At 45.2% G+C, this 23,368-nt stretch overlaps 1 protein-coding gene across 3 annotated transcripts in view; it reads right to left on the bottom strand.

The window, feature by feature from the left end:
* Positions 1-23,368, bottom strand: part of LOC140393809 (membrane cofactor protein-like) — a 74,684-nt gene that overhangs the window by 39,898 nt on the left and 11,418 nt on the right. For all 3 annotated transcript variants that reach the window (XM_072480272.1, XM_072480271.1, XM_072480273.1), the window contains exons 2-5: positions 12,979-13,179; positions 5,045-5,141; positions 2,194-2,267; positions 934-1,119 (exon numbers count right to left, since the gene is read on the bottom strand). In XM_072480272.1, coding sequence (XP_072336373.1) covers positions 934-1,119; positions 2,194-2,267; positions 5,045-5,141; positions 12,979-13,179 — 558 coding nt within the window. The remainder of the gene's footprint in view (positions 1-933; positions 1,120-2,193; positions 2,268-5,044; positions 5,142-12,978; positions 13,180-23,368) is intronic.

Raw genomic sequence — 23,368 nt, 5'->3', positions numbered from 1 at the left:
ATTTAGGATTCACTTTTCATTTAGATCAGCTTCTTCTCCAATCTAGCATTCTTGAGATCATTTTATCAATGTCTTATGTTGGGTTAACAGTTTGAGCTTGTCCAGGTCAGATTTGTCCCATTTGATACATGTGCTATTTCTGCTCACTTTCAATTTTAGAGAACCTTTCCAGTGCAAAACTAATTTTTCAAAGATCAAGCCAAAACCTCTCCCTAGCATGTGTTAGATTTTCATTCACTCAAGTTATCAAATACTTCATCAACTCCACCTTCAAAATTCTTAATTTTAACTACCATAATCCAACTAAATCTAACATTATACAGCTTAATAAATGGCAAACTTGTGAATTATCACCATGGTTTTGATGAAGTTTCAAAAAAGAAAAATCACCAAGTTTTTGCACCCGAATGATCGTACAAAGGAAGATCTTACACAGTGAAAACAAAGTTGTTTTTGTCTGCATATATAGTCACCGCAGCCACATACTAAAATTTAAAAGATGACCAAGCAAAACCTGGGTACAAAAATGCCCTAATCTCCAGCTCTGCCATTCAATACCTTGATGTCAAGTATGAATATTATGGTAAAGTAGAATGCACCTGTACATTTATAAACAAAATTATTTGTTAGAAGTGATTCAACCTAACTGGTGCTAGGTAAAATTGCGACACACTGCCTGTAGAATAGATTCAGACTGAAAGTGAATGGGGACAAGCAAGGTGTCATACAAAGAGAAATACATAAAAATGTACTTACTTTTGAACAACCTTAAATTTTCGGTTACATATGATTAACTATTTTTTTTCATGAAACATATTAATTCATTTTCAAGTACAGGGTTAAGTAGCAACACTTTTAGAATCACTTCCTGAAGGGCCGAACATGTAAATCTTAAGATAAAAATTAATTCACAGGAGACAAAAAATTCATTACCTTTACACATAGGTGGGTCATTGTCCCATCCTCCAGTCTCTGTACAAATAAGTTTTTCGGCACCAATCAGTGAATTGCCAATAATACAAGAATATGTTGCAACCATTCCATATTCCCAGTGATCTCCATAGGGTGGTGGTGGAGTTGTCCCATTCATAATAGGTGAAAGATCACCACATGTAATGACTGGGGAAAATGAAATATAGTTAATGTTTGGAATAAACAGTCAAATTAAAACTGCTTTTAGGATCGTTTTCAGTTTAGAGGTCAGCAGTAGACAGTGCGGTGTCGACCAACACCACCTCAACATCCTGATCCCAACTGGACACTGTCTAGGGAAGTAAAATGAACACGATAGGCGCAAGATTTAGCCTGCACTCTCCGCTCATGAGAAACTTGGTGCAGGCTCCAAATGTGGAGAGAATCAAAGCTATCGGAGCGCAGATCACCTGAGGAAGGAGCTGCTTTCTGAAAGCTAGTGATTCTAAACAAACCTGTTGGACTTTAACCTGGTGTTGCAAGACTTCTTCATGAGATTTAAAAGATGAATTGCATAATCATTCAGTTTATTTTTTGTCCTGATATATAATAAAGCATGAGATTGGATACTATAAGAATTCTTCACCTGAAGTACAATGGAAATGTGTACCAGGCCTTCAGCAAATCTGTTAATATATGTGAATTAACTTCTCCAAATAAAACTGGATGAATATCTGGTGCAAATCGAGTTGTTTCCATGACTGAGCAGAGACAAATAGGTCATGAAGATCAAGAACCCCTGTATTATATGATAAATGATTCAGAAAGTAGATGCCCAGGGCAGAATGATGGAGATGCACGTGTTGTAATTATGGTTCCCAAGATATTACCCACGCCATCTGCCTCTGACCCCATCAATATTTTCACACCAGTGAAGTCCAGTGAGCTCCAAGCCTTTAGCAGATTAGGGAAGCCTCCAGTTTCTTCAACATGATCACTTACTAATGCCAGTGCGTGGCTGACGAGGCAAGACTCAATTGAAGAATCCTAGGGCTGAAGGGCCTCAAATTTTCCTACCTGGAATGAACTCTTTCATGTCCCACAGGCCCATACAAACAAAGCAACTTTAAAAATATAAAGATACAATCCAAATTTGGTCACACCAGGCACAAACATTTATGCTGATCATACACAGCATCCCTCAAAAGGCCAAAAGTGGAAACGTGATGTGCTTTGCTTAAATGCAAATCAGCCAAACAAGGAAAATGGAACTTAACTTACTTTCACATGTTGGGACTTGGCCATCCCAACCATCAGCTGTACACATTCGAAAGTTCCTACCCACCATCTGGTATCTAGATAAAGGACAAGATGTTACTGAGTTACTGTAGAAAAACAAAAGCAGAAAGACTAATTAATAGACAATAAGCATGCCGTTAAATGCAACAGTTATACAGCATCGTGATCAGAAAAAAAATAATGGTTTTATCGGATACAAGTCTTGAAACTGATACAACTGTACAGAAATCAAAATGGCAAATAATGCAACGGCAGGGGAACTAAATAAAAATCAAAGCAAGTTGGATTATTCCTTGCACAATCCTTAATGGGTACATTCTACTGTTCTGTTCATCTGAAAAGGACTAGTAAGGATATTGGTGCAAAACTTGCCTCATTGCTAATTTTCAAAAATGCATCATTTAGGCGACCAGCAACTTCAAGCACTGAGACAGGTTATCAATTCAGGCACCAATTATAATTAAATGTTTCCAATTTATAATATTGTCAGCAAATTTAATTGGAAGAAGGGCTCTGCATAAATACAACCCAGAATTTCACAGCCCCAATAGACCATAACTAATACTAATTGAGCAGTTAAATGTGAGAACAGAAGCCACAAAATTGTCTGGAGTTGACACTAACAGAAGTGATCATCTTGGTTTCTGTGAAGAGTTTTCAGGTTTAGTGCATAAGATTGAGACAGTGAATCTTACCTACTTGGCTTATTACTTTGATGCCGTTCCACTTAACAGTGTGAGTCATCATGTCTATACGGTACATAGTAGAAAAATACATGGCTAAAAATATAGCCAAAAAGAGAGTGGTGGTGCAAGGAAGGTTGGGGAGAGGAAACAGTTACCTGTGCAGCCCCACAGGTTGCTATTTTTATAATTTTTTGAACTGCTGTAAAAGAACAGAATATTTTTCAAGCAACTATGTACGTTCATAACACAAAATCAAGTTCCATGCCAATGACATGACTAATCAGTGATAATCCAAAGCTACCCTTTTAGTTAAGATCAACGGATAGAGAATGATGAATGGAATTTAACACAGCAAGTGTAATGACATGAGATTAGACAGAAGAAGCAAGAAAGCAGATTTCATTTTAAAACAGTAATATACTTGAGAAAACAGAAGGAAGCAGAGCCAAGTGGGATGTTAAAAAACATCAAATTCAGTGATCCTAGCCTGTGATGAAAGCAAAGATTGTTGCAATGTATGGCAGAGAGTGTGAGATAAGTGCCTATATGATAAAACTGTAGCTAGCCTTGTTCAGTCACAACTGTAAAACTGTGTTTATTTTTTGTTTCAGTAGTATAGAATCAGAATCATTGACAGGTTTCCAGAGAAAAGTGCTGAGACCATTACTGAAATTTATATCACAGTTGTAAAGAATGTTTTCACTCAATAATCTCTCCCTGCAGAAGGGAAAAATTAGGGGGATAAGAGAGTTCTCTTTAGGATTTTAGAATTGAATCCAGCAAAGTCCTGAATTTGAGAAGTAAGGGACACATTTGAAATAGGGCAATCAACTCTGATTTGCCCTAATTCGTTTGGACCTGCAGCTAGCTGCCAATAATGATTCTGCTATTGCCACTTAACACCTACTCCAGGCCCATCATTTGCTTCATTACCATCCCCTTTTTTGTCATTTCCACACTTCTGTACTTGGTGAAAAACTGTTATATCTCTAACTTGCCTGATTTCTGGTGAAAGACCATTCAATGGAAATATTAACACACTTTCTTTCTCCACAGATGCTGCCTTACACGAATATTTCCAGTTTTCTGTGTTTATTTCAGATTCCCAGCATCCCTGGCATTTTCAACATCCACTGATTGAACAAAATCATGGCTCTAAGAAATTGGAACTAAAGTTTTTGCAGGATTTTATGACTTTTATAATACACAAGCACGTTATAATGGGAAAGAAATGAAAGCAGGCCCAAACGAAATTCAATATTCTGCCTCCACACCCTATCAGTGAAAGCAAGGTTACAGAGGTGAGGCCTTGTCTTCAGGAAGGAGCACCAAAGCTGCTTGGGTACAGCAATAAAAGACATTACACAACAGTGCATATCACAGACAGACAAAGTCTCCCTGCCTCTCCCAGTTTGTCTTTCTCTTCCTCCCAGTGGTTCTCTTAGTACTCAGTTTCTCGGCAGTTCTATTTGGCTCCAATGCAGTCAACCACACAATCGGCAATAAAACAGAGTTCCAGAAACAGGTCCGTGGTCAAGCAGGGTTCAGTTGATGATAAAGGTCACAGACATGAACCATTGGCCAGATTCTCCTGTCCAATTTCACCCTGCCATCATGCCAGCAAGAACGGAAAATTTGGCGCTTAGCCAAAACTCCATTCACTGCAGTAGGACTAGAGTCCCACCTGCACGAACAGATGGAGAATTCTGGCCATTAACTCTGTCTCCCTCTCTCGCTCTCCTCAGGTGCTGCCAGACCTGCTCAGTACATTTGAGTATTTTCTGTTTTTATTTCAGTTGTAAACCATGACAGCTCACACGATGCTGTGCATGCACATACCACACAGTCAAAACAGCTTCTCCTGAGTTGCCAAACGCAACACTGAGCAGACCCAATCATCAATTCCAGTCAAGGGGGTAACGTTTAGGCATAATTTCCTGGTTAAGATTTTTAAAAACGTCATGGTGACTTTCAATTAGGAAAAGAGTAATTATTAGTTCCAGAATCACAGTAAATATTTGGAAAGAAAGATCAATAGCGCTCTCCTGCCAAAATATTAATGTCACCGAGTAATTAAAAAGTAAAGACATGACCCTTCACCAAAATCACTTCAGTGTCAATCAACAATTGGTAAACCAAATACTTACCCTTTGTTACAATAAAAAATAACTTCACTTCCAAAAGTAGTATTTGGTGCCTCATAATATCCATTCGGTATCTTTCCTGGAATACCACAGTTCCTTGCTACATAGAAAAAAGGAAATGGAAAAAGTATTATAAAACACCCAAGATCTCCAACAGCACTTTAAAAAAAAAGTTAGTTGAATTCATTGTAAATTTGCAAAACAACTATAATATTGTCCAAGATCACGCTTCCCTGGAAATTAGGGCTCGATTTTCCACATATTAGCAATCCAAATTTTAGCAAGACAAATACTAGTATCTGTCTTGCCAGGGGCTGGTTTAGCACAGGGCTAAATTGCTGGCTTCTAAAGCAGATCAAGGCAGGCCAGCAGCACGGTTCAATTCCTGTACCAGCCTCCCCGAACAGGCGCCGGAATATGGCGACTAGGGGCTTTTCACTGTAACTTCATTTGAAGCCTACTTGTGACAATAAGCGATTTTCATTTTCACTAAATTCATTCCAACTGTACCATATCATACAGCAGTCAGGCTCAATCGTCAGACTCCCTGTTTACACGCAAAAGCAATCTCTACTAGTAACCCCAAAACACAACAGCAAATATTCAGTTTTGCTGGTCATTTGAATTTAAGTATTTTCTGATAGCCAGATGAGGATAGAATCACAGAAAGGCAGTAAATTTTACACCAGATTTTATATATCACTAGGTACAGTCAAGAAAAGCAAACGGGGGTCGTAATTAAGCACTCTAATAAACTGCAACCACTTGTGATGATTGGAAGATATTCGGAAACTTGGATCATAAATGTTGTGGGCAATTTAAGGGATAAAAACTTGGGTTAGAATGTGTCAGTTTAAGAAGAATTCTGTTCTGCAGGGCCTGGATGGTTTTAGCAGCCAGCAGATGCAATTGACAAGCTAATGTTTATTTCAGACTGGGCAAATGCAGAGTGGTTTACCTGGGGAAGTCCCTGGGGAGTTAATGTGCTTTGCAGCCTGCAGAGATAAAGGGCTGGATTCTCCGCCAGTGGGATGCTCTGTTTTGCCGGCAGCCCGGGGGTTTTCCCGACGACATGGGGCTGCCCCACAATGGGAAACCCCAGTGACCAACCGGCGTAAGGAAGCATCCCGCCGGTGTGCTGAAACAGAAATGTGGCACGGCGGGGTGGAGAATCCAGCCCAAGTTGTTTGTCAGCTTGGGGAGATGAGGTCATTGCTGGGTGGAGCCAAGGAATGTAGAGAGCCATTTTGAAAGACTTTAGAGAGGCAGTTGGTGGAGAAACTTTGGAGAGAGGAGTTGCCTTCTGATCTGCCTGATGCTGAGTCCACTCTACTCCCACAGTAAGATAGATTGAGATCTGTAGGTTTATTTTCTTGTTGTTTAATGGGAAATTGAGTATTGGTGTTTAAGGTGTAAATTGTAAGTTGCTCTTTTTCGATGTGAAGTTAAAAAGTTTAATATTGTAGTTATAATAAAGTTTTGTTTTAAAAATAACCAAGTCCTATTTCTTCATGCAATCACTCCTGGAGCAAATCAATCTTTCTGCACATCTTTCAAATAAACTAAACTATTGGGCTTTTAGTCCAGTATCCCAGCCACTTTTGGGGTCTGGTCTGGTATCGTAATACACTCCCTGTGACAAACTTATTTAAACTTTCTTTGGGGCGAGTGTGGGAGGGGTGGGAACAGGGAAGTTGTGACAGAAGAACTTAAACAAATGTTGAAGAATTAAAATTAATAATCTAAGTCATGAGTTTTCAAATAGGGGTCCGTGGAACCCAGAAGTTCCGTGGAAGAATGTCAGAATTCCTACAGTGCAGGAGGCCGTTCGGCCCATCGAGTATGCACCGACACTTCAAATGAGCACTCCGCCCTTACCCACTTTCCCCCTATTCCCGTAATGCAAAAAGCTAAGATGCACCTTCCTGGACACAAAGGGACAATTCATCATGGCCAATCCACCTAACACATCTTTGGACTGCGGCAGGAAACCAGAGCACCTGGAGGAAACCCACATAGAAACAGAGAGAATGTACAAGCTCTACATAGACAGTGGCCCAAGTCGGATTTCAACCCGGGTTCCTGCCGCTGTGAGGCAGCAGTGCTAAATACTGAGAGGAAGCCTCCCAGTGAGTCCATGACAAGACATGCACATTTGGAAATTTTGAATAATGCTGCAGAGCTGCTTATCCAATCAGAGGCTGGCTGGGGTGGGGGGGGGGGGAGGGAGATCAACAGCGGGGCAGGCAACAGTGGGCTGTCCAGTTTGGGCCACAGAGCGTGGGGGGGCCTCCAAGACTACAAAGAAAGAGAAACAGAGGTGAGTGCCAGTGAGAGAGGGGGTGAGTGAGTTGGTATGTGTGAGAGGGAGTGAACGCGCATGAGAGAGGGATGGGGTGAGTGCGCGGGTGAGCGTGGGGGTGATGGCACGTGTGAGAAAGGGGATGAGTGCACGTGTGAGAGAGGGGATGAGTGCACGTGTGAGAGAGGGGGTGAGTGCACGTGTGAGAGAGGGGGTGAGTAAGTGTGAGGGGGTGAGTGCAGGTGTGCGAGAGGGGGTGAATGCGTGTGAGCGAGGGGGTGAGTGCAGGTGTGCAAGAGGGGGTGAGTGCAGGTGTGAGAGAGGGGGTGAGTCTAAGAGTGAGAGAGGGGATGAGTGCACGTGTGAGGGAGGGGTTGAGTGCACGTGTGAGGGAGGGGGTGAGTGCACGTGTGAGTGAGGGGGTGAGTGCATGTGTGAGGGAGGGGGTGAGTGCACGTGTGAGAGAGGGGGTGAGTGCACGTGTGAGAGAGGGGATGAGTCTAAGAGTGAGGGAGGGGATGAGTGCACATGTGAGAGAGGGGGTGAGTGCAGGTGTGAGAGGGGGGGTGAGTGCACGTGTGAGGGGGTGAGTGCACGTGTGAGAGAGGGGGTGAGTGCACGTGTGAGAGAGGGGGTGAGTGCCCGTGTGAGAGAGGGGGTGAGTGCCCGTGTGAGAGAGGGGGTGAGTGCACGTGTGAGAGAGGGGGTGAGTGCACGTGAGAGAGGGGGTGAGTGCACGTGTGAGGGGGTGAGTGCACATGTGAGGGGGTGAGTGCAGGTGTGAGAGAGGGGGTGAGTCTAAGAGTGAGAGAGGGGGTGAGTGCACGTGTGAGAGAGGGGATGAGTGCACGTGTGAGCCAGGGGGTGAGTGCAGGTGTGAGAGAGGGGGTGAGTGCACGTGTGAGAGAGGGGATGAGTCTAAGAGTGAGAGAGGTAATGAGTGCACGTGTGAGAGAGGGGGTGAGTGCAGGTGTGAGAGAGGGGGTGAGTGCAGGTGTGAGAGGGGGGGTGAGTGCAGGTGTGAGAGGGGGGGGTGGGTGCAGGTGTGAGAGAGGGGGTGGGTGCAGGTGTGAGAGAGGGGGTGGGTGCAGGTGTGAGAGAGGGGGTGGGTGCAGGTGTGAGAGAGGGGCTGGGTGCAGGTGTGAGAGAGGGGGTGGGTGCAGGTGTGAGAGAGGGGATGAGTGCACGTGTGAGAGAGGGGGTGAGTCTAAGAGTGAGAGAGGGGGTGAGTGCAGGTGTGAGAGGGGGTGAGTCTGCATGAGAGAGAGGGGGTGAGTCTAAGAGTGAGAGAGGGGGTGAGTGCACAGTTGAGAGGGGGTGAGTGCACAGTTGAGAGGGGGTGAGTGTGTCTGCGTGTGTGACAGAGAGGGAGGGAGAAGTGTGTGTATCCGATAGGAGTATCAGCTTTCCAGCATTCCTACTCCCATGAAAAATGACAAAAGATAAGACTTAATTTATTCTTTACATAAGAGAAACCTTTGGATTATCCACTCCTAAAGTGGATACTACTTCCAGAGATTAGTATTAACGGGACATTGAAGGATGGCTTGGCAAGGGGTTAATGTGAGGGGCCCATGTAGCTGGTGAATGTATTTGTAGTTGTGTGCCTCTTCCTAATTTCTAATATATGCATAGATAGAGCTAGAAAATACTTGTTTACATTTGTTTTCTGTGTTCGCAATTTTGTGGCAAAAAAGTGGAGTCGACGTTTGAGAATGCTTGGGATTCCCTGATGCATTTGGGAGGTCACTAGGGCTTCCGCAGGATGAAAAGTTTGGGAAACCCTGATCTAAGTTATATCGCTGAATTCGGGTGTGAATGGGGAAACTGTGAGGAGAGATTTTTTTTTGAGCAGCAAATAAAGGGGGAAAGCCAGATCAATTTTAAATATCTTGCGGCTGGATTCTCCCAAAATAGTCTATGTCCCCACGCCGGCATAAAAACGCTGGAGTTTTACTCTGGAGATTCCTGAAACAAAATACAGCTAACTCAATGCCCTGCAGGGGGCTAAGCAGGGACCCAGAGTAATTCACGCAGCTTTAGCTGCGGAAACGGGCCCCCACACTTCCGGTTTTGAGTCCGCGCACATGCACGACGGCGGCCTCCAGCGGCTGCGCCGAGCACCATGGCGGACTCGGACCATGGAGGCAGACACAAAACCTAGACCCCGATCGGCCACACGCCCGAGGATCTGACCATGCGGATCTCAACCCCGGCCGCCTATAAGCTCCCTCTGGCGTCCGATCCACCCATCCCCCGCTAGGACAGCCACGGACCGAGTCCGCAGCCGCCATATGAGCATACCGACCGGCAATAGCAGGTTAGTTCCACGCCGTCAGGAACTCTGGGCTTGCCTGTCAATGGGCCCCTAGCCGCGCGGCGTACTCCCGCGATCACGCCGATTCTCGGGTCCCGGAGAATCGCCGAACCAGCGCCGGGCCCAATTTCAGCGTGAAGTTAGATTCTCCGCCCCCGCGTCGAACACGATTTCGGCGCGGGGCTGTGGAGAATCCAGCCCCTTGTGTAGTAAATCTCCTACAGACTGCTATATATATCCCCTTGAAGCCAAATACTCAGTCCAAAATCACATGCAAGCAAAGAACTGTTTATTGTGGAAATTGCCTTCTGCTGAAAAGCAATGATTCATGAATAGCCAAAACACAAGGTCAGAAATCTTACATGGACAATCTTTCAGTCTAATACCCGAGATGCCTTAAGTAAATAGTGAAATCAATGATTTCCCCATCTTTCCCAATGGTGCGCTGAAAGACATGTCGTTAGGTAATTTGGGCATTCTGAATTCTCCCTCCGTGTACCCGAACAGGCGCCGGACTGTGGCGACTGGGGGATTTTCACAGTAACTTCATTGCAATGTTGATGGCGCCTACTTGTGACAATAAAGATTATTATAAAAATAAAACTCGGGAAGGGGCAAATCCAATACTTTATTTAAGCATAGGTTTATAAGATTTTGAAAATGCACAGCAGCAAATTTCCTTAATACTGTATGTCCCAATCCCTAGATTTAGGAATTTAACGAATTCCTGACACTGAACAATTAACCCAGTTTGAGAAATTCTAGGAATTCTGATCATTTGGCTTACCTTGTTCAACAAATCAAAAAATGGGCACAAAATTCCAGTATGGCTACACTAATAATAGTGATCCAGTCAGGGACATATGACAGACACATTTCTGGTTGAAGCTTAAAGGATAAAATGAAAAGTAACAGGGAGCAGGAGGTACTTGATTTAATTTGGAATCATTAAGGATTGGCTTGATGACTAAATCTACGATTATCATAGAACATAACAGCGCAGTACAGGCCCTTCGGCCCTCGATGTTGCGCCGACCTGTGAAAACACTCTAAAGCCCATCTACACTATTCCCTTATCGTCCATATGTCTATCCAATGACCATTTGAATGCCCTTAGTGTTGGCAAGTCCACTACTGTTGCAGGCAGGGCATTCCACGCCCTTACTACTCTCTGAGTAAAGAACCTACCTCTGACATCTGTCTTATATCTATCTCCCCTCAATTTAAAGCTATGTCCCCTCGTGCTAGACATCACCATCCGAGGAAAAAGGCTCTCACTGTCCACACCATCTAATCCACTGATCATCTTGTATGCCTCAATTAAGTCACCTCTTAACCTTCTTCTCTCTAACGAAAACAGCCTCAAGTCCCCTAGCCTTCCCTCCATACCAGGCAACATTCTGGTAAATCTCCTATGCACCCTTTCCAATGCTTCCACATCCTTCCTATAATGCGGCGACCTGAATTGCACGCAATACTCCAAATGCGGCCGCAACAGAGTTTTGTACAGCTGCAACATGACCTCATGGCTCCGAAACTCAATCCCTCTATCAATAAAAGCTAACACACCGTACGCCTTCTTAACAACCCTCTCAACCTGGGTGGCAACTTTCAGGGATCTATGTACATGGACACCGAGATTTCTCTGCTCATCCACACTGCCAAGAATCTTACCATTAGCCCAGTACTCTGTCTTCCTGTTATTCCTTCCAAAATGAATCACCTCACATTTTTCTGCATTAAACTCCATTTGCCACACCTCAGCCCAGTGCTGTAGCTTATCTATGTCCCTCTGTAACTAGTAACATCCTTCCGCGTTGTCCACAACTCCACCGACTTTAGTGTCATCTGCAAATTCACTCATCCATCCTTCTACACCCTCCTCCAGGTCATTTATAAAAATGACAAACAGCAGTGGCCCCAAAACAGATCCTTGTGGTACACCACTAGTAACTGGACTCCAGTCTGAATATTTCCCATCAACCACCACCCTTTGTCTTCTTCCTGCTAGCCAATTTCTGATCCAAACTGCTAAATCACCCTGAATCCCATGCCTCCGTATTTCCTGCAGTAGCCTACCGTGGGGAACCTTATCAAACGTTTTACTGAAATCCATATACACTACATCAACTGCTTTACCCTCATCCACCTGTTTGGTCACCTTCTCAAAGAACTCAATAAGGTTTGTGAGGCACAACCTACCCTTCACAAAACCGTGTTGACTATCTCTAATCAAATTATTCCTTTCCAGATGATTATACATCCTATCTCTTATAAACCTTTCCAAGACTTTGCCCACCACAGAAGTGAGGCTCACTGGTCTATAGTTACCGGGGTTGTCTCTCCTCCCCTTCTTGAACAAGGGGACAACATTTGCTATCATCCAGTCTTCTGGCACTATTCCTGTAGACAAAGATGACTTGAAGATCAAAGCCAAAGGCTCAGCAATCTCCTCCCTAGCTTCCCAGAGAATCCTAGGATAAATCCCATCCGGCCCAGGGGACTTATCTATTTTCACACTTTCCAGAATTGCTAACACCTCCTCCTTATGAACCTCAAGCCCTTCTAGTCTAGTAGCCTGAATCTCAGTATTCTCCTCAACAACATTGTCTTTTTCCTGTGTGAATACTGATGAAAAATATTCATTTAGCACCTCTCCTATCTCCTCGGATTCCCCGCACAACTTCCCACTACTGTCCTTGACTAGCCCTACTCTTACCCTAGTCATTCTTTTATTCCTGACATATCTATAGAAAGCTTTAGGGTTATCCTTGATCCTACCTGCCAAAGACGTCTCATGTCCCCTCCTGGCTCTTCTTAGCTCTCTCTTTAGGTCCTTCCTAGCTAACTTGTAACTCTCCAGCGCCCTAACTGAATCTTCATGTCTCATCAGCAATAATAAAGATTTGGTGAATACTGAAGAAAATTGATTATTTTTGAATAATTTATAGTTCACTTTTTTCTACGCTTTGCAGATTAAATTTTATCAGTTTGCATCATCAAACAGTTTCTGCAAATGGACAGTGTGAGAATAACAATGCATTTTTGGCAATGAGTAGGTAAAATGCCTTTCTCTGTAGGATGACTTTTCATTGGTGAAACTGTACTTCAAGGAGTTTGGATTCACCCAACAGACAGGGAAGATGTGTATTCCATAGGTAAAGAACAAATGAACTTGTATTTGCAAAGCACTTCAGAATTATGTATGGGAGAGTTACTTACACTTCATGAAACTGTACATGCTCCAGTCGGAATCACTTTTTATGCAAAATGGCTAATGAGAAATAATAGCTTGAAACAAAACTACTCATCACTTACGTTCACAAATAGCATGTAATGGTGTCCATGTTGAATCCTTTGTACAGGTAACAGATCTTGAACCATTTAATATCCCTTCCTTGAATATGTAACCCAAATGGCACTTATACATAATTGTGGTACCCACATCAAATAAAGTCTCGGAAGTAAGTTCTTTAGTTGGGGAACCATTTTCCAACTGTGGCGGTGGACTACAATCACCTTTAAAATAAAATAAAACAAAACATTTAAGCTCATTGTTTCAGCAGTGCATATCTTCCAGAAAGGTCAGAGACCAATATTTAACTCCAAGATCTCTTCTCCTAAATTGATATCTCTCTTTCCATCCAAGCATTTGGCCGTTTAATATTATTTTGATTTCCTGATACCTTGGTATTTGTTTTGGTCTTTCCCTTCCTTGCATTAGCAAATTTTCTTCAAAAGACGGCACTTGGTCTTCTCAAGCACTGTGCAGTGGTCACTGCTACCAATACTGTCATGGACAGATGCATCTGCAGCAGGCAGGTTGGCGGGGATGAGGTCAAATATGTTTTCCCTCTTGCTGGGTCCCTCACCACCTGCTGCAAATCCAGTCTAGCAGTCTACGTCAACTCGTCTGTGGTGGTACTACCAAGCCGTTCTTGGTGATGGACATTATTCCCCCACCCAGAGTACATTCTGCGCCCTGGCCACCCTTAGTGGTGTTCAACATGGTGGAGTACTTATTCATTAGCTGAGGGGGATAGTACGTGGTAATCAGCAGGAGGTTTCCTTGCTCATGTTTGACCTGGTGCCTTGAGACTTCACGGGATCCATGTGCGATGTTGAGGGCTTCCAGGGCAACTCCCTCCCAACTGCATACCACTATGCCTCCAACTCTGCTGGGTCTGTCCTGCCAGTGGGATGGTGGCGTATGCAAGTCTAATGTCAAGCTATTGCTAGATTAGTCATAGTCATAGAATTTACAGTGCAGGAGGCCATTCGGCCCATCGAGTCTGCACCGGCTCTTGGAAAGAGCACCCTACCCAAGCCCACACCTCTACCCTATCCCCATAACCCAGTAACCCCATTCATCACTTAGGGCAATTTTGGACACTAAGGGCAATTTAGCATGGCCAATTCACCTAACCTGCACATCTTTGGACTGTGGGAGGAAACCGGAGCACCCGGAGGAAACCCACGCACACACGGGGAGGACGTGCAGACTCCGCACAGACAGTGACCCAAGCCGGAATCGAACCTGGGACCGTGGAGCTGTGAAGCAATTGTGCTATCCACTATGCTACCGTGAGACAGCACTCCCAATTTTGACACAAGCCTCCGAGGAGGACTTGTAAGGAGGACTTTGCAGGGTCATTTCTGTTCTCTACGTTGATGCCGGGTGGTCCATTCTGTTTCACTCTTTTTTTGTTTTCTTTATAGTGTTTGGGTACAAAAACTCGGCCTTTCAGAGGGCATTTAAGAGTCAACCACATTGCCGTGGGTCTGGAGTCTGTAGATAAGGGCTGCAGGTTTCCTTTCCTAAAGGACATCATTGGTTTTTTACAACAATCCTGGTCACAGATGTTTTATTGAATTTATTCCTTCATCTGCTATAGTGGGATTCAAACCCGGGACCCCAGAACATTACCATGGGTCTCTGGATTACTAGTCCAGTGACAATACCACTGCCCCACCATCTCCACACTGTTTGTGACAGTAAAAGTATTGAGATATCAAATCTTGTCCTTCAGTTATTTCCATTAGACTCAGAATTTTTTTAAAAAAAAGAGTTATTGGTCTTTATGCGGATTAAAACACATTTATTAAACAAATATTATTTAAATGTTTTAGAATTTGAACAGGTTTTCAAGTTAAATTGAATTATACAAATACTAGATTATTAGATTTTCTATTAGAGGTACATGGTCAGATTTTGCTGGACTGGACTCCAATAGTTGGACTTGTCTTTGTTGGACTCTGACTCCCTCTGACAGTAGTCAGCCCTGTCACAGATCCTGCAGGTGGCTATGAAAAGAACCAGTGGATTATCAGATTTACATTTTGCTCATTCTGTGTTGGGTAGTCGCACCTGCAGTAAGAGGGGGGGGGGGGGCTTTACCTTCTACAGGACCTGCTCTCACTCCGACTCCTAATCTATGCCCTCTCCCTCTGTGAGTAACAATGGGTATGATTTCCTGAACACCACAACGATTCCCTCACCTCTATCTAAACTCTCCTCTCAGTACAACTCCAGAGTCTCAAGTGTTGGGATTGACAATGGCAGTGGTCAAAACAGCTTTCCAAAAGGACCCAAGTACCACAGGCCTTATAGCATGGTTTACCTACAGCAACTTTACTCCCCAGCAGAACACACAGTTCCAGTAAGTATAGCTACCATCATCATCATTCTCAATGATGATTGGAGTAAAAGTGAGCCACTTTTAAAATAAATTCTCAGTTTTTTACTGGTTCTTTTCCAATGGGGGGACAAACCCAGAGGAATAAAACACAAAGGAAGCCGATTATTTTCTTATTCATTATATTCAAATTACGCAACAGACCAGTTCTTTTGATATCTCAGATCAAGTTTTGTAATAGAGAACCCCCTCCTGAAAGCTGAAGAGCAGTCTAGGCAGTAGGTTGAAATATCACTGCATTTTTAATATTTTATTCAAGGCATTTTCATATAAACAATGGAAAGCAGAACAACATTGTAATCAACCAGCACCCACTCCCCACCCGCTCGCCTAATTCCACCCCCTTCTCACATCCCACCTTCCCCATTTTAACCGCCTTACCCCCTCCGCTGACCCCTCAAACCTCCTTAAAGAAATCAATAAACGGTTTCCACCTCCAGGTGAACTCATCCACCGACCTCTCTCAAGACAAACTCGACCTTCTCCAGCCTCAGAAATTCCACCAGGTTGCTCACCCACAGCCCCACTTTCGGTAGTTTCGAGTCCAGCTACCCAAGAAAAATCCGTCTCCGGGTTATCAGAGAGGCAAAGGCCAGTACATCGACCTCTCTTACCACCTAGATTCCCGAATCTTCCGACTGAATATCGCTACCTCTGGACTTGGGACCACCTTCACCCCAGCATATACAGTGAAAAGTATTGTTTCTTGCATGCTGTACAAACAATGCATACCGTACATAAGGAAGGAAGGAGAGACTGCAGAATATAATGTTACAGTTATAGTAAGGTGTAGAGAAAGGATCAACTTAATACGAGCTAGGTCCATTCAAAAGTCTGATGGCCGTAGGGAAGAAGCTGTTCTTGAGTCGGTTGGTACGTGACCTCAAACTTTGGTATCTTTCTCCTGACGGAAGGAGGTGGAAGAGAGGATGTCCGGGGTGAGTGGGGTCCTTAATTATGCTGGCTGCCTTTCTGAGGCAGCGGGAATTATAGATAGAGTCAATGGATGGGAGGCTGGTTTGCGTGATGGACTGGGCTACATTCACGACCTTTTGTAGTTTCCTGCGGTCTTGGGTAGAGCAGGCTCCATACCAAGTTGTGATACAACCAGAAAGAATGCTTTCTATGGTGCATCTGTAGAAGTTGGTGAGGGTCGTAGCTGACATGCCAAATTTCCTCAGTCTTCTGAGAAAGTAGAGTCATTGGTGGGCTTTCTTAACTATAGTTTCGGCATGGGGGGACCAAGACAGTCTGTTGGTGATCTGTACACCTAAAAACTTGAAGCTCTTGACCCTTTCTACTTTGTTCTCGTTGATGTAGACAGGAGCATGTTCGCCACTACGCTTCCTGAAGTCGATGATAATCTCCTTCATTTTGTTGACATTGAGGGAGAGATTATTGTCGTCGCACCAGTTCACCAGATTCTCTATCTCATTCCTATACTCTGTCTCGTCATTGTTTGAAATCCAACACAATACGGTGATGTCATCAGCAAATTTGAAGATCGAGTTGGAGGAGAATTTGGCCACACAGTCATAGGTGTATAAGGAATATAGTAGGGGGCTAAGGACACAGCCTTGTGGGGCACCGGTGTTGAGGATGATCGTGGAGGAGGTGTTGTTGCCTATCTTTACTGATTGTGGTCTGTGGGTTAGAAAGTTCAGGATCCAGTCACAGAGGGAGGAGGGTTTGGAGATGAGTTTCGTAGGAATGATGGTGTTGAAGGCTGAGCTGTAGTCGATAAATAGGATTCTGACATAGGTGTCTTTGTTATCTAGGTGTTCTAGGGTAGAGTGCAGGGCCATGGAGATGGCATCTGCTGTGGACCTGTTGCAGCGGTAGGCAAACTGTAGTGGATCAAGGCAATCTGGGAGGCTGGAGTTGATTCGTGCCATGGCTAGCCTTTCGAAGCACTTCATGATGATGGATGTCAGAGCCACTGGACGATAGTCATTAAGAACATAAGAACTAGGAGCAGGAGTAGGCCATCTGGCCCCTCGGGCCTGCTCCACCATTCAATGAGATCATGGCTGATCTTTTGTGGACTCAGCTCCACTTTCCGGCCCGAAGACCATAACCCTTAATCCCTTTATTCTTCAAAAAACTATGTATCTTTATCTTAAAAACATTTAATGAAGGAGCCTCTACTGCTTCATTGGGCAAGGAATTCCATAGATTCACAGCCCTTTGGGTGAAGAAGTTTCTCCTAAGGCACGCTGCTTGACCTTTTTTTGGTACAGGGATGATGGTCGTCTTCTTGAAGCAGATAGGGACCTCAGATTGTTGTAGAGAGAGGTTGAAGATGTCTGCGAATACCCCCACCAGCTGATCCACGCAAGACCTGATTGCTTGTCCGGGTACCCCATCTGGGCCAGTGGTTTTCCGTGGGTTGACCTTCGAGAAGGCTGCTCTGACGTCTGCAGTGGTGATCTCAGATACATGTTCAGCCGCAGCTTCTGCGGTGGAGGGCTCGCTCTCGCTGACCTCTTGCTCAAAGCGGGCATAGAATGCGTTGAGCTCATCAGGGAGGGGTGCGTTGGAGCCGACGATTTTACATGCCTTCATCTTGAAGCCGGTTATGTCTTGCAGACCTTGCCATAGACGGTGGAGGTCCGTGTGGCTAACCTGGGACTCGAGCTTGGTCCGGTATGGTCTTTTGGCATCTTTGATGGATTTCTTGAGATCATATCTGGCTTTCTTGTAGAGGTCAGGGTCACCTGACTTGAACGCCTCAGACCTAGACTTCAGCAAGCAGTGGATATCACTGTTCATTCAGGGTTTCCGGTTGGGTAACACGCGGATTTGCTTCTTTGGCACACAGTCTTCTACACACTTACTAATGAAGTCAGTTACTGTAGTGGCGTACTCGTTCAGGCTGGTCGCAGTTTTTAAATACTGACCAGTCCACTGACTCTAAGCAGTCCCGTAGGAGATCATCCGATTCCTCAGACCAACAATGCACAACTTTCTTTGACGGATTCTCCCGCTTCAGTTTTTGCTTATAAGCAGGGAGTAGGAGCACAGCCTTGTGGTCAGATTTGCCAAAGTGTGGGTAGGCGATAGAGCGGTAGGCATGTTTGATATTTGTGTAGCACTGCCAGAACCTCTTCAACCTTGGAGACGCCCAGAACATATGGACATGATTTGCAGGCCCCTCATGCACCGCCCACACTTACCCTCTACCCACTCAAAGAACCTACTCATCCTCACTGCCATCATTTGCACCCCATGGACTACTTTGAACTGAATGAGCTTAACCTCACATATATATGACAAGGGCGCATTCACCATCCGTAGGGCCTCTGCCCACGTCTCGACCCCCACATCCCCTCCCAGCTCCTCCTCCCACTTGCGCTTTAGGTCTCCCAATAGGGCCCCCTCCCAGTGCATCAACTCCTTGTAGACATCGGACTCCTTCCCCTTCCCAATCTCATCCTTCGACAGCACCTTGTCTTGCAATCCTAGGAGCAGCAGCCATGAAAGAACAGCACCTCTCTCCTTACAAAATCCCTGACCTGCAGGTACCTAAACTCATCCCCCTGGAGAGCTCATACTCTTCCTCCAGGTCCTCCAACCTCACACATTTGCCGCCTATGAACAGATTCCCAAATCGCTGGATCACTGCTTGCCGCCACCCCCAAAACTTTGCATTCAAACACCCCAGTGCAAACGCGTGGTTGTCGAAGATCAGCACCCACACCGAGGTACCCTCCAGTCCCAGATGCTGCCTCCATTGCCCCCACTAGGGCTGACACCGCTACTGGGTTCACGGAGTACTGGGCCGGCAAGAACGGCAGAGGCGCTGACAACAAAGCCCACAAACTTGTTCCTTTACATGATGCCACCTCCATCTGACTCCACGCCGACTTCTCCCCCACAACCCATTTCCTAACCACAGCAATATTCGCTGCCCAGTAGTACTTAGTCATGTTTGGCGGTGCCAGCACCCTCGACCCAGCTCCAGAAAGACCCTCTAAACCCGCGGGGTCTTTCCTGCCCACACAAGCCCAGAGATCAACGCATTAACCATCTTAAAAACGACTGGGATGAAAATTGGGAGGTTCTGAAACACAATTCACACCGCCATTTTTACTGTCAGTACCCACCCTGCCAGCAGCAACGGCAACCTCTTGAAATCCACTTTCATCTGCTCCACCAGCTGAGTCAGGTTCAGCTTGTACAGCTGCGCCCAGCCCCGAGTCACCTGGATACCCAAGTATCTAATCCTCGCCCCCACCACCCTGAGCGGTAGTTCCCCTAACCTCCTCTCCTGCCCTCTAGAATGGAAACACCTCACTCTTTCCCATACTCAAATTATATCCCGAAAACTGGCCAAATTCCTCTAAAATCCCCATGATGTCCCCAATACTGCCCAACAGGTCTGAAATGTATTAATTAAATGCTGCCTGTGTACAGTGATTGCCTGTGCTCAACAAACTCTCCCATACCTCGCTCAATCCCTCTTCAGTCCCTTCAAGCCATAAACACCATTGCCATCTGTAGCCAAGACGAAGAACAACCGGGAGAGCGGGCACACTGCCTCGTCCCCCGATGCGGCCCAGAATACTGCAAACTCCCTAATTTGCGACCGTCGCCTTTTATGGCAATCAGACCAAGTCCACAAACCCCTCTCCGAACCCAAACCACCCTGACCCTCCAGCAGATATTCCCACTCCAGCCGGTCAAACGCCTTTTCTGCGTCCATCGCTACCGCTACCTCCACCTTCTGCCCCTCCGAAGGCATCATGATTACATTAAGCAGCCTCCTTATGTTCGCCGCCAACTGCCTCCTCTGCACAAAACCTGTTTGATCGCAGTCTTTGATTCGTGGGGCCAACACGTTCGCCTAACAGCTTGGCATCTACATTCAGTACCGATATCCAGCAGTACGACCCGCACTGCTCCAGATCCTTAACCTTTTTTAATATCAGGGAGATGGAATCCTGCGACAATGTTGGGGAGTTCCGCCCTCTCCCTTGTTTCACTATATGCCCTCACCAGAAAGCAATGCAACAGCACCACCGTCGCCCTGGCAGCTCACCCACCTGTGGCCTCATCAGCGCTCTGTGCGCTTGGTCTACCTCCAATGGCCGGCCAAAGACCCCTCCCCCATCAACTTCTCCGGCATCTTAGTCACGTACACCCCAGCCTCCTCACCTTTAATGCCTTTGGGCATCCCCACAATCCTGAGACTTTGTCTTCTGGAGCGATTCGCCAGATCCTCCACCTACTCCTTCAGCCTCTTTTGGGTCTCCCACATCACCCCTACCTCAGCCACTAATGAGGCCAACTGCTCCTCGTGCTCCCCCACCGCCTCCTCCACTTTCTGGATCTCCTGGCTCTGGGACTTCAGCCTCTCGATCCTCGACTTAATCGGCTCCACCAACTTGGCCAGGTCTTCCATGGCCTCTTTCCTCTGCTGGCAAAACTTTTCATTGAGGAAATCTAATAACTGTTCCGTTGACCACTGGGCAGGCAGAGCAACCCCCTTGCCATCTTACCCTGTGGCGCACCAAGAAGACTCTCCTACACCAGCAGCTCCTTTCTTCTTGCCCCACTCCTAGTCCATGGATCCATCCACTAGCCACACTCGAGGAGTAAAACCTTTCCCAGGCACTCCTGCACTTCTTGCACTCAAATGTTTGCCCTTCAGGTGGGGAAAAGACCAAAACAATCCGCCTTCAGCGGGAGTCACCAAATGTGCGACCGCTCATTCCAAGGCCGCCACCAGAAGCTATCACTGCATTTTCAATTACCCTTTCCTAACATCTGCTGCCTCAGACACAGGTTTTCAAAGCAGCTGCCGTTACAAGTGTAAGAGGCTTCCTCAAAAGCTCAGTACACTTCAAAGGGCTTGAAATCCCTTCCATTCAATTGGCGGAAGTGTGGTACAGTGGTTAACACAGCTGCCTCACAGCACCAGGGACCCGGTTCGATTCCGACCTTGGATGACTGTGCAGAGTTTGCACATTCTCTCCGTGTCTGCGTGGGTTTCCTCCTGGTGCTCTGGTTTCCTTCCATAGTTGAAAAATGTGCAGGTTAGGTGGATTGGCTATGCTAAATTGTCCCTTAACATCCAAAGTTTGGGTGGGGTTACAGGGATAAGGCGGGGGATTTGGCCTAGTTAAGGTGGTCTTTCAAAGGGTCTGTGCAGACACAATGGGCCGAATGGTGTCCTTTTGCACTGTTTGGATTCTATGAATTTCACATTGCAATACATTGCATTATCCAGTGATTGAGAGTTTTCTTGCCCCAGTGACAGCTGCTTGGTGGATTGTTCATTGATCTTTCCTGTCACTCTTCAATGCATCTCTGCTTTGGTGCTAACCACAATGATTATAAATACTCCTGCCCCTCACGAAATCAAAAGAATCTCAGTGCATGCACTTCCTATTTTTCACAGCAGGAAGCACTTGGCCAACTTTGATAAGGTGAGGGGCCCTCAATCTCCCAAACTCTACTTGGTGTTCGTTGGACCAGAGCGCTTTCTCTCATTTCCGCAACATATCCATAAGCACTGTATTTCAATCTCTGAGCCAGTATCCATGGTTTAAGTCGAGATGGACATGGCTTTAGTGGTTCAGAGTTTATGTCTACATCATAATTAGTTAACAGAGTGTCCCCAGGTGTTTCCCCACAATTCTGCCTATATTCTTTCCGTATCTTTATTTGATCTTCTCTCTGTTCTACCGAAAGGTTTGCATCTTTGGTTTTAAAACTCCCTCTAATATCTTCAAACAGATCCTTGTTTCACTCTCTTCTTCAAAGTCAACGGCAACATGCTTTCCTTCGTCAGGTTTCTGTTTGACTGCCCAAATTGAAGAGAGCGTCCTGAATGAGTTTCTTCTGGATTTCTGTCCCTTGTGTAATGCAGCCAGTCTTTTGATTGTCCAATGAATGTTTAGCCAAATTTTGAAGATCTTCTGCAGCCAAACTATCAGCAATATTGTCAATGCTGAGGGAAATATTCGGTTCATTTTTAATCAATAAGCAATCTTCAACCTCTCCAGCTTTACACTCTCCTTTCTTTCATATGATTACTTTCAGTGATAAGCTGAGGGCAGGGGATTCAATCTTCGCCAAGTTGGTTGGCTTTAGAAGCACCATTTTTTGTTCTACCACTTTTACCTCAAGAGTTGTCATAATCACAGAATTATACAAATGTGTTTTCCCGATTTCAACTTTTCTTCTTTACTTTCAGGCATACTAAGGTGAAGCCTGTGGCTAGGAGTGTCCATGGTAGATGCGTTGAATTGAAGAGACAGTGTTCCTTTAAATGGTGGTGGCCTGCAACTGCTTTCTACCTCATTATCTGAATCAGAGGATAACACATTGTTGGTTCCATGAATTTTCTGTTTGTCGTTAACAGATGCGGTTGCAGACTCAATGCATGGTTCTTCATCCACCTTTGTGACGATTGAAAGATGTTAGGAAAATTGGATTATAAATGTAGCAGACAATGTAAGGATTAAAAACCTGGGGTTAGAATGTGTTTGATTGCAGTAGTCAGGGTTTTAAAAATTATTTTGTTTTGCTTCCAGGAAAGGCAGGTGAAATTGACAAACGAATATGTTTTTCAGTCTGGGAAAATGCAGCGTGGTTTACCTGGGGAGCTAATGTGCTTTGCAGCCTGCAGAGATTAGTTGTTTTTTAACTTGGGAAGATTAGGTCATTGCTGGGTGGAGCCAATAAGGCAGAGAGACATTTTGAAAGCATTAGAGAGGGAGTTGGTGGAGAAACTTTGGAGAGGAGTTGCCTTCTGATCTGCCTGATGCTGAATCCACAATTCTCCCACTGTAAGATAGATTGAGATCTGTAGGTTTCTTTTCTTGTTGTTTAATGGGAAATTGCGTAGTGGTGTTTAAGGTGTAATTTGTAAGCTGTTCATTTTCAATATGGGTGTGAATTTAAAAAGTTTTATATTGCAGTTGTAATAATGGTTGAGGGTTTCGGTCCAGTAACCTAGCCATTGCTGAGGTCTGGTCTGGGATTGTAATCCCTTCCTCCTCATT

This window comes from Scyliorhinus torazame, chromosome 17 (genome assembly GCF_047496885.1).
Source record: "Scyliorhinus torazame isolate Kashiwa2021f chromosome 17, sScyTor2.1, whole genome shotgun sequence".
In the NCBI taxonomy this organism is placed as follows: Eukaryota; Metazoa; Chordata; class Chondrichthyes; order Carcharhiniformes; family Scyliorhinidae; genus Scyliorhinus; species Scyliorhinus torazame.
Note: the sequence above shows the minus strand (reverse complement) of the source record. Positions and strands in the feature narration are given on the sequence as shown.